The sequence below is a fragment of the Coturnix japonica genome, chromosome 10, assembly GCF_054131305.1.
Source record: "Coturnix japonica strain WE chromosome 10, WE-NBRP24, whole genome shotgun sequence".
Taxonomy (NCBI): Eukaryota; Metazoa; Chordata; class Aves; order Galliformes; family Phasianidae; genus Coturnix; species Coturnix japonica.
In genome coordinates, this window is record NC_140672.1 from 3,714,932 (window position 1) to 3,729,983 (window position 15,052).

Below are 15,052 nucleotides of genomic sequence, written 5' to 3' on the forward strand. Positions count from 1 at the left end.
GAAAACACAGCCATAAGGACATTGGAATGAATGTAGCTCTGCTATGACATCCACAGCTCTGCTAAAGGGAAAACACAGCCATGAGGATATTGGAATGAATGTAGCTCTGCTATGACATCCAGAGCTCTGCTAAAGGGAAAACACAGCCATGAGGACATTGGAATGAATGTACTTTTTATTGTAGTGTTCCATAAAACCCAAAGGGTGTTTAAAAACAAACAGTACCCGCGATAAAAGACTGTATCAACATACATTGAGGTCATTCAGGAATATCAAGCAATTCTTAAGGCCCTTAAAATCAAGGTGAGCACCCCTTACACCAAAGAAAGGCTTTAAATAGACCGTAGATGGAGGTGTGAGGGTTGTGCCATGATTTCACAGCTGTGGAATGGAAATGTGGCTCATCCAGGAGCGCTGCCTGCAGCACCTGTCACCACAGGGGATAATAACACACAGTGCTAAGGTTGTATTGCCTCAGTGATAGTGGTAAATGGCAAAGGACAGTACAAGGTTTAAGGCTCTGTCTTTAAGGAGTTATTAGCATACAATGCCATTCTGTTCCTGTGCAGAACGTTGAGATGCAAAAGGAATGCAATGTTAAAACTTGAAGAGATCCAGAGTGCAAAGAGCGCTGTGCACAGCATCATACACACACAGCATTGCCCTCACTGCTAAAATGAGATCCATAAAAGCACATCAGGCCTTTCTCAGCCCATGTCCAGTGATAACTACCAACAACAGCATCTGTCATTCCGAATGGTTACGGTGTTCAAAGGCACTGCTGGTTTTCTGACTCTCTAAACCAGGATAAAGTAATGGAATAAAGCCTAGAAGACAAGTTTATCTATGAGGTATAAAGAACTATTTCTTTCCAGAGATCTGCGGGGAGGAAACAAAGCACTCCTCCATCCCGCTGCTATTTCAAGGCACTGGGAGCAGCATCCATTCCAAGCAACACAAAGCAGTGCCACCCAAAGGTGCTGCTCAGAACTTGTGCATCTCAGAGCCCCAAGTACCAACCTGGAGTCTTCAGAGACTCTTAAAGACACTTAAAGCAAAAGGTTTTGCTTCAACTTGAGCTTCTCACGCAGGAGAGCTTTGATTGCCAGGGTAGACTTCAGCAGTCAGCCCAATTACAGTAAGGAAACATGATTAACAGCTTTGAGTTTCCAATCAACGTGTACATATCTAGGATAATATATTAACTACTTTTCACTACAAAAATACAGTATTCATTTGAGAAGTCTCCAGTAATTTTCAGTGTTTTATGACAATAGTAAGACTATTAAGACTACTAAGAGGTTAATAATTAATCCCTCAATAAAGTGCTTCTCTGTAGGAAAATTGTGTTAGAAACTCCTTTCAGGCTACGTCAGGAGTGACCTAATTAATAGATTACCTCAAGCACGGAAGGCAGGAGCACTCACTGTGTTCCTCTGCTACACACTCATTTGGTATTTCAGCTTCCTTCCAAAGCATTCACAGACTGGTAAACTTCAGAGCTGCAAAGAAATCCGGCCTGTTGACCTTTGATTACCACAAAAAATAGAGGCATGTTTAACTTACAGTGGAGAAAGCCTGTTGTAGTGGCTGCTTCAGAGCCCTGTGCTGCTATTCTCTATCTGAGGTGATGGTGAAAAGTATCTGTCTCAACTGAGCTGCAAAGAAGCCACAGATTAAGGAATGTCTGATTGTCTTGCAAAGCCAGAAACGTGAAACCTTCATTCCTTTCTGAGCTCAAGTCATAAAGAACACAGCTGGATCTGAGTGCTCTTCACTGCTCCCATCTCAGGGGGAGAGCAGAATTTGGTTCCTTTTCTACACTGAACATAAGAAAAAGAGATGAGTTTTAAGCCTGATCGCCCTTGAAGGCTGCTCCAAAATTCAAGGCACTTACATGGAATAAACTGCAATGGAATGACACCAAAACAGTCACACAACTTTCATACAAGAGCCCCAGGCCATGAATGCATACAGTGAAATCCAATTCAGGAGTGCTGGGCAGAATCCAGATGTTTGTACCTTTGTCTTCCCTGTTCAAACAACCTTTGAATCAGGAATTTAAGTCCAGAGGAGAACAGCTTCCAAACAACGTACCGTCAGCCCAAATCCTTATTCCTATGGTAGACAAACATCCCATGATATATGTGATTAAAACCCTGTATGTAAACCTTCCCCTTGGAGAACTGCTTTGCTTATATTGTATCACTAATTTCACTTTGCTTCTTCCTTTCCAGTCTGAGGTTTAACTTGCATTCTGCTTCAGGACATTAATTGCTTTTAAAATACAGCCCACACAGCTCTGTGCTGAAGCATTCAGCTTTGGACTCCTCCAGTGTAGTTGTCAAAAGATAAAAGCAAAAGCAATCAAATCCTCAAGCTCTACTGTAAGTGATTTTATATTGCACTAAACTTGGGATGCAGACAGACGAGTAACTGATCTATCAAAGCTGCTAAAAAACGACGATGAAAAACCTTCAACAAAGGACCAGCAGTGCTTTGCTGGCAAGGAAAATACACAAAACAACAACAAACCCTTCATCCTTCCTATCGCAATCAGACTTTGGATTAAATGCCTGAACAAATCTTCCCAAATAATGGAAAAAGACCAAAAAAATAAATATGGTAAATGACTCTACTTCTGGGCTCCATATCCAAGAGCTGATATAAGCACTACTCCAACTGATGGCTGCTCAAGCCAGAAAGAGAAAAGAGCTCATTGTCTGCAGGCAGCACAGCAGTACCACCTACTTCACATTGTCTCCTTATTAATCAAACTCTGCTGGCAGGAATTCAGTCCTTTGTTCGATGTCCAGAGAGCTCCTACATCTTTCCAGCTTTTCTGTTTCCAGAAGTTGAAACACGAAGAATGTTTGGGGTTTCTTCCATGACTCTGACAAGCAAGTTATCGATGTAGTCTTCAAGCTCACGCACCTGGAGATCCTTCTTGGTGATCGTATCCTTCTGTTTCAGGACCAGCTGGATCAGCTCATCGTGTGTGAGCTGAGCATAAGCATAGGCAGGATCTGAAGGACTGTATTTCTGCAAAAGAAAAGCAAGGTCACCTCACACGAGGGCACTGCAGACAAGAACTGAATGCTCTCTAGGAGATGGTTTGGAGTTCAGGCAGTGAGGAACTGCTTTACATTTCCATCTGCCAACACACAGCTGCTCCTCAGAAGTATTACCGTGCTTCCCACCTTTGTAGAGGTACATTCAATCTAAATGGCATTTTGGAATGCTGCTCATTAAAGCTTTATGACTGCACAGACCCAAAGTGCTGAAAGCCTGGGAGGTCAAATTCAGGTTAAACAGCACAAACCCTCACGTAGGCCTGAGGCGTTTCAGTCTTCTTCAGATTACCACCACAAACACACAGCACAGTTTGTCTGATAACTCTGCCTTTAACTCTTAAATTTGATAAACATTTTAACATGTCAGTCGATAGCATTTAAATACAACTTTCTTCTTTTCCACTTGTACCAGAAGGAGGCACTACAGGATTAGCTTTAGAGGTCTCCTGAGACCAAGATTATCAGTAAAATAACCCACACTATAAATCTGAGTGGTTATACAAGCTGCACAGCGATGCTTTTAGGAAGCAGAGGATATTAATGCAACACATTATAAGGCAGCAGACACACCAAGGATACCTTTTCCCCATCTTTAAGATCCACAAATTTACTTCAGGGCAAAAAGAAGCTTCGCAGACTAATGATGTTTGCATATCAACAGTGATTAATTTGCCCAATCTTTCCTGCTGATCCAAGTTATGCAGCTCCTGCATGTCACAAGCAGGACCAGGGCAGCACAGCAATGTCACTCAGAGATACAGCTCTGGATGTCCTGCTCACCTCTAGGCAGTCAGGCTGCAGCCCTCCATCCCCTCCACTCAGAAACCCCTGCTCAAACAGGAGGCTCTGATGCTATAATTGATGAGTTGCAAGAAAATCATAAAGAATGCCCGCACCTCCAAGAAAGGAGGAAAGAAAACTGCACAGTCCCCATGGTCTGAGCACAAGCACAGTCCTTCTACATGAGATACACAACAAGAGACATGATCCTAAGCAAAGTACAGGAGTTGAGTTTGAAGTGCTGCTCTCCACCCTACCTTTATGTTCATCTCAAGCAGCTTCTCATTCATAGTGCTGATGACATTCAGGTCTTTGCTTTGGGATTTATTTGCTGTGGTATTCATTGGCTTCACAGGATGAAGTCTGTAACATTACAAAGGGCTCATGTCATTCATGCAGTACACACAATACTGGCACTACAGCTTCAGAGTGAAAACAAATACAGTAAAAAACTGGGGAAAAGTCCTTCTCCGCACTCCCTCCCACTCCAGAGATAAAAGATTTGCCTTTGGGAAGATAAGAAATATCTGCCTCAGCTACAGGCTTCTCTTAGTGCACTCTATTCTTTCTACTGCCTTTACTGACTTAAGGCATTGGAGATAGAGGAGTAACAAGGGAAATATATCCTGAACAACATCACAAAGGAAAAGCAAGGTCAGCCCACAGGAGAAGGCAGTAATACCAGCTGTTATTGCCATCTTTGGTGCACCAGTAAGTTCTTAATGAGAGCATACTTGTGGTTCTTGCAAAATACCAAGTGCTTCTGCTACACTGGGACACACAGGTAGTACAACTTATCTGATCTGACTTTGTGCCATAAAAGGTGTTTTAATTGCTCAGGATTCGTGGTGCTGGTTGTAACAGAGCAAGAAAAGACAAAGCTCACATCAAAAGCAAGGCTCTCAGCACCGAGATACCTTCGATGCAGTTCCCATGTTCTCTCACCTGTGCTTAGGAGACATGGTTTCACCACTCTGCTGAGTTTGGTTAGGGTACGTTTCAGAGGGTGAAACCCATGCCTGAAGAAGCTTCTTCTTGCCAGAATTTCCTGCTTTATCAGCGAAGCCCTCTGCTGTTGGCTTTTTCGGAGACTCTGCTCTCTGACTTGGGGTGTCAGAGGAGAGGGAGCGAGAGGAGGAGCAGGGCTGGGAAGAACACGACAGGGAGGAAGAGGAAACAGAAGGCTCAAAGAAGTCACTCTCTGCACGCTCCCCAACACCAGTATCTATTACTTGCTTCTCAAAACAACTACTGTGCTCACTGGAATGAGACGTCATACCTGAGTCAGGTGCCTGCTTACTGACTTCATGGCCGTGCCCTCCTGCAGGCAGCACGGGCACAGCACTTCCTCCTCCTGCAGACAGAGTTACTCCGCCTGCAGCAGAGCTATCAGAGCTCTCCTGCTGGTTCTCATGCAAAGGTTTTCTACCTACAGACTCTGAAATGTTCTGATCATCTGCAGCAACGCCGTGGTTTTCCTGGCAGTCACCCTGCAGCTCATCATCAGAGCCTGCCTCAGGAATAGCAGGAAGGGCAGCCAGCCTCATGTTGTGATCTCCAGTAACTGAAAGGGCAGACTTCAGATTTGTAAGAGAATCAAACAAATCCTCATCCCCTTCCTTTCTCACACGTCTGCTACTGCTGTCAGCCCTGAGCTTTACTGGTGGGACAAGAGCTGTCACTGAGCCATTCTGAGGGAGGCACCCAAAAGCACCAGGGGATTTCTCATTCTGTAAAGCAAGGCCGGATGCAGAGCCCTCACCCTCCCCTGAATGCCCAACACTTAACTCACCAGCCTGAGAAACTGGGGGATATCCCTGCATTAAAGACAGCCGTGGTGCAGGCTGTGGTGTGACAGCCCCCTCCCTGCCAGCTCTCCCTGCAGCAGCTTCCTGATGAGGCTGTGTGTGAGCACTGTGAACTGGGTTCACAGATCCTACTGGAGATGGCTCATTTGTATCAGGAGGAGCATCCTGGGGATCCAATGTGGGTGAATGCTCCTCCCTCCTCTTTTCTCTCCACACCTCCTGCTTCTCTTTGAGCTCACTCTCAGAGGAAGGTGGCTGCTCAGCACTGTTCTCTGCAAAGAGCACTAAGTTGCTTCTATCTAAAGAAGTGCCCACCTGCACCTGTACAGAATCACACTGATTCTTTGAAGCCACACCAGGGTCGACAGGAGTGCCAGGAGGGTTTGCTACAGCATTTACATTACGAGTTGAAGCCACACTCAAAGAGCTCCCTGAAGCAGTGACAGCAGAGTAGCTCAGATCAGCAGAAAGTCCTGCTGAGGAATTGTCTCCATCACCAGGAAGGCCAACAGGGGAAGAAGCAGTGACAGCTGTGAGACCTGGCACATCCACACCCCATCCAGCCTTGGATATAAATGGATTATTGCCATTAAAATGACCACCAGAATGGAGAGAATGCGCAGGCAAAGGAGATGTGGAAGCATATGCATCAGAGCCTTCAGGACCCCGGCCCCATTCAGAAGCAAAAGGATTATTGCCACTATGAGAGATCTGCCCTTTGGGAGCAGAGGCTGCAAGGTGATGGGATGAAGGGATGGCAACGTGGTCAGTACCCGGGGCTGGAGCTCCCCTGCCCCAGCTGGGATTAAAGGGGTTCTTGCCACTTAAATGCTCTGCAGTGAAAGAAGGAAGAGATGCAGAAGTAATGCCCTCAGAGTCTGGTACTTTCTGTTCCATTTTAGAAACAAAGGGATTGTTGTCACTATTGATGTGGTGCAAAGACAGATAAGCAGGAAGGGAATCAGGTGCAAGAGTAGGAAGAGTAGCTTTGGTTTCCTCCTCTGAAGACAGGCCCAGTCTGCAAAAGGGACAAAAAACTCACATGTCACCTGTGGATGCAACTTGAAGCAGCAACAGACAAGCTTCAGCACCAGACTGCACCACTGCCTGACAATGGAGATCAATTACATAGCAAGAGAGCCAAAGCCTATCTAACAGACACCAGTAAATATGCTTAAACGCTCCTCACAGACACCTGGTTGATGTCAGAATGCTCCTGCTGCCATTTGCACACTCAAATTACTGCCACGTCTGCTTTTAAAGCGCTACCTCAACTCCTGCATCCCAAGCACTTCCATTAGTAAGACACCTCATGTGCAAGATGTTTAAACAGGAAGAAGCACTAAAAACAGAGAGTCAGAGGCAGGCAAAACATAGCCTTATTAGTAAGACAAACGTATTTACACACACATATATACACAGATATATATATGAAGTCACATATGCACAACCAGACATAAGAAGGAGCAGAATTTCCGAAAAAGCCTTGAATACAAATGCCATAGATACACTTGCTGTTGCTGTGAACCATGTCAAAAGCAGAAGGGCTCCAAGGTTAACTCTTGTGAAGACCACAGCAAATAATAGAAGGGAGAAGCAGAGGTGTTAGAACTGATATTTCAGCCCTTGGATGTGTTCCAAGCCACGCAGCTCTGACAGAAGAATGTTAGTTTCTGCAAAAGAGCCAGCAAGAAACTTACCCCAGAACCTGAAAAGCTGCTTGCACTCAGTGAGCTGCTATTTTGGCATCACTTATTGGTAATATCCCTATGTCAATCTATTGTTTCATATTGAAAAATATGAATAATAACCAAATAATAACCAAAATGATTGTGATCAATGGCTCCAAGCCCTCAGGAATCCCCCTCCCCCTGAACAGCACGATGCTGCTGTGTGCAGCAAATCAAGCTCAGAAGTGCTGCTCTGTGCTAGGAAGCACCCTAACTAAACCCACAACCACTGCATGTCACTATTTATGTCAGCATCTGAAGCAAAAGCCACTGACCTGGGTTTGACAGCTTTGGTCTTTGCTGGTGCTGCTGCTTTTTCAGGCTTCCGTTCTTCCTCAAAGGGGTTGAGTGGCTGCTTACTTGTGAAGGCTTCTGGCTGACTGTCTGCTGAAGGATTTCCTCTGCTTAAATCTGTTGGAGGTTCGAGACTTTTGGTCTCCTGTTCGCTTTTCTCTTCTGCAGCTTTGTTCTCCTCTTCCTTCTGAGTTCTGTCCGGAATACTTTCAGCATCACTGGTTTTAGCTGCTTCCTTCTTCCCCGTGACCAGGGAAAGCAAGGAAGACTTTTTCTGGTCCGTTTTTTTGGTCTCTTTGGTAACCTCAACACTCACAGGAACGCTGGTTTCTACATATTCCTCACCGCTCAGCAATTTATATGATGGTAAAGACAGAGCTTTAAAGGTCTCCAAGGATGCAGACCCAGACATAGCATTGCTTGGAGATGTTCTTCCCATCTCCTCAGGTCCTTTAGTAGACCTGGAAAAGAGGTTTTCTTCTGAAGCAGAGACCTGCTTCTTCCTGAAGTTGCGAGGAGAGGGGGAAGAAGCTGGAGTGCTGTCCTTCTCTTCCATATAAACATGACTGCCATTGATACACAAACTGGACTTGGAAACTGGATCGTTTTTAGACCTAAGGCCACTAAATAAAGAGAGCCCTTCTTTCTTGGTGTTGCCAGGGGTTGGTTGGTTTAGCTGCCTGATGTCTAAAGTCGCTGCTTTAATGTGTTTAAATACAGAAGGAGAGGACTCCTCGTCTAGAGGAATTTCAAAGGTTCCTGGAAAAAAAGAAAAAAATAGGAAGAAATTCAAGATTTCTCTGATGCTTGATATAAACCCGTTAACTGATCACAGCAACAATGTGGGTGTGACTAGACTGGCCACATCCTCTGGGTTCCTTAATGCTGTCAGCCCTCTGCACACTGAGCTTTTCAACACCTACAACCACCAGATATCCACTATGGAACCACACCACTGCCATGTGCAGGTTAGGCTTATGGCTTCTAAAACAGCCAAAGGTAAGCTTAGCTTAAGAATATCTGCTATCCTCAGTACCTGCAGACATTCCAGGTCAGGCTGGATGCAGCTCTGAGCACCCTGATGGAGCTGTGGTGTCCCTGTTAACTGCAGGGCAGTTGGACCAGGTGGCCCTTAAAGGTCCCTTCCAACTCAGATGCCTCTGTGATTCCATGGCTCTGAGTACAGCCCCATGCACGCAGGCTGCATACTCACGTTCTGAGGTTGGAGAGGTCTCCAAGTCCTCATCGTCCCACTCCAGATGGAAATCCTTGGGCCTGTGCCTGACCCCGGCATCCACAGGCTGAGGTGTGGGCAGCACCGACATGGATTGTGAGAGGGAATTCTTCCGCAGGCCAGGTTTGGAAAACAGCGTTTTGAACTTGGATTTCTTCTTTTCCTTCTCAGGTGCTTCATCTTCACTATCAGCTGGGGAGTGTGTTGTGCTGGGTACGATGGCTGAGGCTGTGTCTGAGAGCCCACTGCTCCGCTTCCCCTTCAGCTTGTCCTTCAGTTTGCCAAATGGGGAGCGGGTCTTGTCCTTCATGGACAGATCAAACATGCTGGCCGTCATGTTGCTCCTCATGAACTGGATGTCCACCTCGATCTCTCCTCTCTCCTTTTCCTTTTTCCCTGGTTTGGAGCGTAGTTTGTACCACCTGCAAAAAAACAATGAGATTTCTTTCCTGAACAAGCTCCCCAGCCACACCAATAGCTTCACACAGGGTGCTGATGTTAGAAGAATGCATAAAGCCTACAGTGCAGGGGGGGAAAAAAAAAAGCAAAACCTTTAAATCTTACAGTGACATCACTGTCATATGACTGCAGAAACCATGTGAAAACACTTCTGATTGTGAAGAGAAAGTTATTAGTGAAATCTGTCATTTTGTTTGGGTTCAAAACCAACACATGGAATGCACTGTCAGTCAGCTCTGCCACATTTTTTCCTCAGGCTTCCTGAAATTCAGATTAAGGCTTTGAAGTGGGTGCAACAGGAGCTGCTGACACTGTACCAGAAAGGTTACGCATGCCTCCCACACCCTCATACCTTTCATTCCAGCTCCATTGCAGCAGCTATGGTAATGCTTCTTAAGCTAAAGAACCCCCTAATCAACATAGCAAGATCCAAAACAAGTGTTACAGAACGTCTGGGACTTCTACTGAGCTCTATGAGAGAACAACTGGGTCAAACCAGGAGATTTGCTACAGGCAGAGCCTTATCCCCTTCTGAAACACAGCACAGAATGGGAACCAAGCTGCAAACCCACAACCTGCCTGCACTGCACTTGCTCAGTTCCTGCTCCACACGTCGTCCTCCTCAATGACATTCAAAGCTCAGTAATGCCAGCAAATGGAAGTTATCAGTGCTGTATGCTGATGTATTTGTTTGTTTTGTGTCTATTGAGAGAGCTGCAGACGTCCTCCCTCCACCGAGGTGATAGGAAGGAAAACACTGACATTGCCTCCAATGGGCAGGACTCCATCGAGTTCACACTTCAGGGTGCACTGGAAGCAATGGAGGAGGACAAGAAAAAGCAATTTGCTTTGAAGAACAAAACAAAGCAGAAGAGAATGAGTGAAGGCTGTGGGAAGCACCCTGGGCACCCCTCTGTGCCCATGTTCGATCCCAGTGAAGCACAGGGCAGATTCCATTCTGCATCGTGTAGTTTCCAGGAGCTACCTGTATTTGCATAGGCAAAAAATGAATCAATAAAAAGGTTTTATTTCAGCTGCAGACAACCAGCAATACAAAGAAAGGGGCCCCATGCTGACTTGCTGACCTCTGCTGCCTGTAAGCACGAGGCTCTGTGCGTAAACACATTACAGCCTGACACAGGACTTAATGATAGCTATGTGCTAATTAGGACTTCACAAGCTTTGTTAACAAATACGACCCAGACCCAGCACTGACCAAACCGGTGTGAACAGCACAGGAGGAAGGTGACTCAGTGCTGCCTCAAACCACATCACTAAGTGCTGCCACTACCCCACAGCTCCAGGAACCACCCCCAGGGGTTCCAATGCACCGCAGTGTATGTCCAAAGGTGTAAGTATGACACAGAGCTGCACTGCCTATTAAAGGAGACACCTAACAGCACCACCAGCAGTGACATGAGCCCATATAACACCGAATTACCTGCTCTTACATGCCATTAAACATTCATTAAGACAAATCCATGCGTGCTGGCAGCACGGTGCCTTCATTCCCTACCTGAACAACGTGCTGTCAGTATAGAGCTCCTCTATATAACTCCACTGCTCTCTGTGCGACCTGCTGGCGCTCACATAGAAATATTTAAAGAGGAAAGCTGAGCACAGCCCTGAGGCCTCGCTGTGATCACCAGCAGCAGGGAGCAGAGCCCCATTGAGCTCTGTTGGGTTGTTGGGTCCTCATTGCAGCCCCATGGGATGGACGGGTTCCTTCAGGAGGTCCCAGCAGTGCTCTGAGCCCCCCCAGCACCACTTAAGCCCCTCCAAGAGCCCCTCAGGATCCACTCAGAGCCCGTCAGGATCCACTTGAGCCCCTCCACGAGCCCCTCAGGATCCACTCAAGCCCCTCAGGATCCACTCAGAGCCCCCCAGGATCCATTCAGAGCCCCTCCAAGAGCCCCCCAGGATCCACTTAAGCCCCTCCAAGAGCCCCTCAGGATCCACTCGAACCCCTCAGGATCCACTTAAGCCCCTCCAAGAGCCTCTCAGGATCCACTCGAACCCCTCAGGATCCACTTAAGCCCCTCCAAGAGCCCCTCAGGATCCACTTGAGCCCCTGAGCATCCACTCAGAGCCCCTCAGCATCCACTTGAGCCCCTCCAAGAGCCTCTCAGGATCCACTTAAGCCCCTCAGGATCCACTCAAGCCCCTCAGGATCCACTCAGAGCCCCTCCAAGAGCCCCTCAGGATCCACTTAAGCCCCTCAGGATCCACTTGAGCCCCTCAGGATCCACTTGAGCCCCTCCAAGAGCCCCTCAGGATCCACTTAAGCCCCTCAGGATCCACTCAGAGCCCCTCCAAGAGCCCCTCAGGATCCACTTAAACCCCTCAGGATCCACTTGAGCCCCTCAGGATCCACTTGAGCCCCTCCAAGAGCCCCTCAGGATCCACTTAAGCCCCTCAGCATCCACTTAAGCCCCTCAGCATCCACTTAAGCCCCTCAGGATCCACTCGAGCCACTCAGGATCCACTTGAGCCCCTCCAAGAGCCTCTCAGGATCCACTTAAGCCCCTCAGGATCCACTCGAGCCCCTCAGGATCCACTCAGAGCCCCTCCAAGAGCCCCTCAGAATCCACTTAAGCCCCTCAGGATCCACTTAAACCCCTCAGGATCCACTTGAGCCCCTCCAAGAGCCCCTCAGGATCCATTTAAGCCCCTCAGGATCCACTCAGAGCCCCACCAAGAGCCCCTCAGGATCCACTCGAGCCCCTCCAAGAGCCCCTCAGCATCCACTTGAGCCCCTCCAAGAGCCTCTCAGGATCCACTTAAGCCCCTCAGGATCCATTTAAGCCCCTCAGGATCCACTTGAGCCCCTCAGGATCCACTTGAGCCCCTCAGGATCCACTTGAGCCCCTCAGGATCCACTCGAGCCCCTCAGGATCCACTCGAGCCCCCCAACGACCCCCCATATCACTCCATCCCCTCACCTGCTGTGTCGCCGCCCTCCGTCCTCCCTTAACGCCGCCAGATCGACCTCGGCCCGTCCCAGGAACTTATCGAGGCCTACGAGCGCTCGGTGCATCACGGTGAGGCGCAGCACAACAGGCCGCGGCGGAGGCGGCAGTTCGAACGTGGCCTCCTCCCTCCACAGCGGCTCACCCTGACAACGCTCCGCTACAGACGTGGAGAACTTATCGCGGCCCACCGCCATCACGGCGTACGCATCGCTGCCGCCCTGCCCTTCGGCTGCCTTAGATCGCAGCCCTCGGGCTCGGAGCACCGTCACTTGGACGTGGGTGGGCACCCAGCGCGGGGCCGGGGCCGACATGGCGGCGGGTGAGGGGAGATGAGGAGCCGAGCGCTACCGGCGCGGGGTTGTGCGCGCCCCGCGTTGAGATCTCGCGAGATGTGTGGTGTGGGCGGGGCTTAAGGGAGGGGGCGGGGCTTGTGGGTGGTGGGCGGGGCTTGAGTGTGCAACGTGCAGGTGTGTGTGTATACAGGTGTGTACAGGTGTGTGTGTATACAGGTGTGTGTGTATACAGGTGTGTACAGGTGTGTGTGTATATAGGTGTGTACAGGTGTGTGAGTACAGGTGTGTGTGTATACAGGTGTGTGTGTGCAGGTGTATGTGCAGGTGTGTGTGAGTACAGGTGTGTGCGCAGGTGTGTGAGTGCAGGTGTGTGTACATACAGGTGTGTGCAGGTGTGTGCATACAGGTGTGTGAGTGTAGGTGTGTGTGTGTGCAGGTGTGTGTGTGTATACAGGTGTGTGTGTGCAGGTGTGTGCATACAGGTGTGTGCATATAGGTGTGTGAGTGCAGGTGTGTGTGTGTGCAGGTGTGTGCATACAGGTGTGTGCATATAGGTGTGTGAGTGCAGGTGTGTGTGTGTGCAGGTGTGTTTGTATACAGGTGTGTGCAGGTGAGTGAGTGCAGGTGTGTGTGTATACAGGTGTGTGTGTGCAGGTGTGTGTACATACAGGTGTGTGCAGGTGTGTGCATACAGGTGTGTGAGTGCAGGTGTGTGTGCAGGTGTGTGCATGCAGGTGTGTGTATACAGGTGTGTGCATATAGGTGTGTTTGCAGGTGTGTGAGTACAGGTGTGTGTGTATACAGGTGTGTGTGAGTGCAGGTGTGTGTGTATACAGGTGTGTGTGTGTGCAGATGTGTGTGTATATAGGTGTGTGTGCAGGTGTGTGCATATAGGTGTGTGTACAGGTGTGTGAGTGCAGGTGTGTGTGTGTGCAGGTGTGTGAGTGCAGGTGTGTGAGGACAGGTGTGTGCATTCAGGTGTGTGTTCATACAGGTGTGTACAGGTTTGTGTGTGCAGGTGTGTGTGTGGAGGTGTGTGTGCATGCAGGTGTGTGAGTGCAGGTGTGTGTGCAGGTGTGTGTGTGAGTGCAGGTGTGTATGTGTGCAGGTGTGAGTGCAGGTGTGTGTGTGCAGGTGTGTGCGTGCAGGTGTGTGCATACAGGTGTGTTTGTATACGGGTGTGTGCAGGTGTGTGAGGACAGGTGTGTGTATACAGGTGTGTGTGTGCAGGTGTGTGTGTGTACAGGTGTGTGTGCAGGTGTGTGCATACAGGTGTGTGTGTGCAGGTGAGTGTGTGTGCAGGTGTGTGTGCATACAGGTGTGTGTGTGCAGGTGAGTGTGTGTGCAGGTGTGTGTGCATACAGGTGTGTGTGTGCAGGTGTGTGTGTGCAGGTCTGAGTGCAGGTGTGTGAGTGCAGGTGTGTGTGTGCATACAGGTGTGTCTGTGCAGGTGTGCAAGTGGGTGTGCAGGTGTGTGCACAGCTGTATGTGTGCAGATGTGTGTATACAGGTGTGTGTGTGTATACAGGTGTGTGTGTGTACAGGTATGTGTGTACTGGTGTGTGCGGGTCTGTGCACAGGTGTATGTTTGTACAGGTGTGTATACAGATGTGTGTGTAAAGGGTTGCATGTGTCTGCATAGGCATGTGCCCATACAGGTACGTGTGTGTGCACATATAGGGGTGTGTGTATAGGTACGTGTGTCCATACAGGTATATGTTTGTGCACAGGTGTATGCAGGAATGTTTCCAACCCCTTCTTCATCCATCCCTGCCACCAGGACCTCTTTTTCCTCCTCTTCCTCAGGACACAGGACCCACCTGGGCTGTGAACCCCACACTGGACCCTCTCCCCCCCACACTATCCATGTTACCCCCCATATTCACATGGGTTGCCCCACATTTCTGCCCTCCCCTCTGGGCAATGGCTGTGAGCAGCCCCTCCAGCAGGCAGAATTAAGTACGAAAGCAGCAGTTCCGGAGCTTTATCCCTGCCTTGCAGAGCCCATCAGCTATAAATAGCCAGCTCCATTAGGTACACAATGTGCAATCACAGGCGGTGCAAATTGAGGCTCAAGCCCTCAGCAAATTGCACCCCGGCAGCAGCCAAATGAGCCAGGGAAGGGTCAGCACGGCTTCTGCTGCCCGCAGCTCTGCATGGAATGGGGACAGCTCCAGGGGTGTGTGGGTCATGGGGACACGGAGCTACTGGGACACCTGAGTGCACCTCCTGGTATCTAAAGGGGCTGGAAGGAAGAAGGGGACAGATTCTTCAGCAGGGTGTGTTGTGATGGGGCAATGGGAAATGGTTTCAAGCTCAAAGAGGGAGATTTAGGCTGAGTATAAAGAAAAAGCTGTTTATAGGAAGGGTGGTGAGGTGCAACCTGGAGACACGCGAGGTCAGGCAGG

General features: G+C 48.8%; 1 protein-coding gene across 2 annotated transcripts; it reads right to left on the reverse strand.

Annotated features, from left to right (window-relative positions):
* Positions 1–157: 157 nt before the first annotated feature.
* Positions 158–12,747, reverse strand: RAB11FIP1 (RAB11 family interacting protein 1). Of its 2 annotated transcripts, XM_015883116.3 has the most exons (6): positions 12,322–12,746; positions 8,900–9,342; positions 7,668–8,445; positions 4,800–6,680; positions 4,112–4,217; positions 158–3,042 (listed from the first exon to the last, which is right to left on the reverse strand). In XM_015883116.3, exons 1-6 carry the CDS (start codon positions 12,660–12,662, stop codon positions 2,824–2,826), a joined length of 3,768 nt encoding a protein of 1,255 aa, XP_015738602.2. In that variant the 5' UTR covers positions 12,663–12,746; the 3' UTR covers positions 158–2,823. The 2 variants fall into 2 exon arrangements, with proteins under 2 accessions (XP_015738602.2, XP_015738606.2); XM_015883120.3 differs by lacking the exon at positions 4,800–6,680 and having other exon boundaries at positions 12,322–12,747.
* Positions 12,748–15,052: the final 2,305 nt, after the last annotated feature.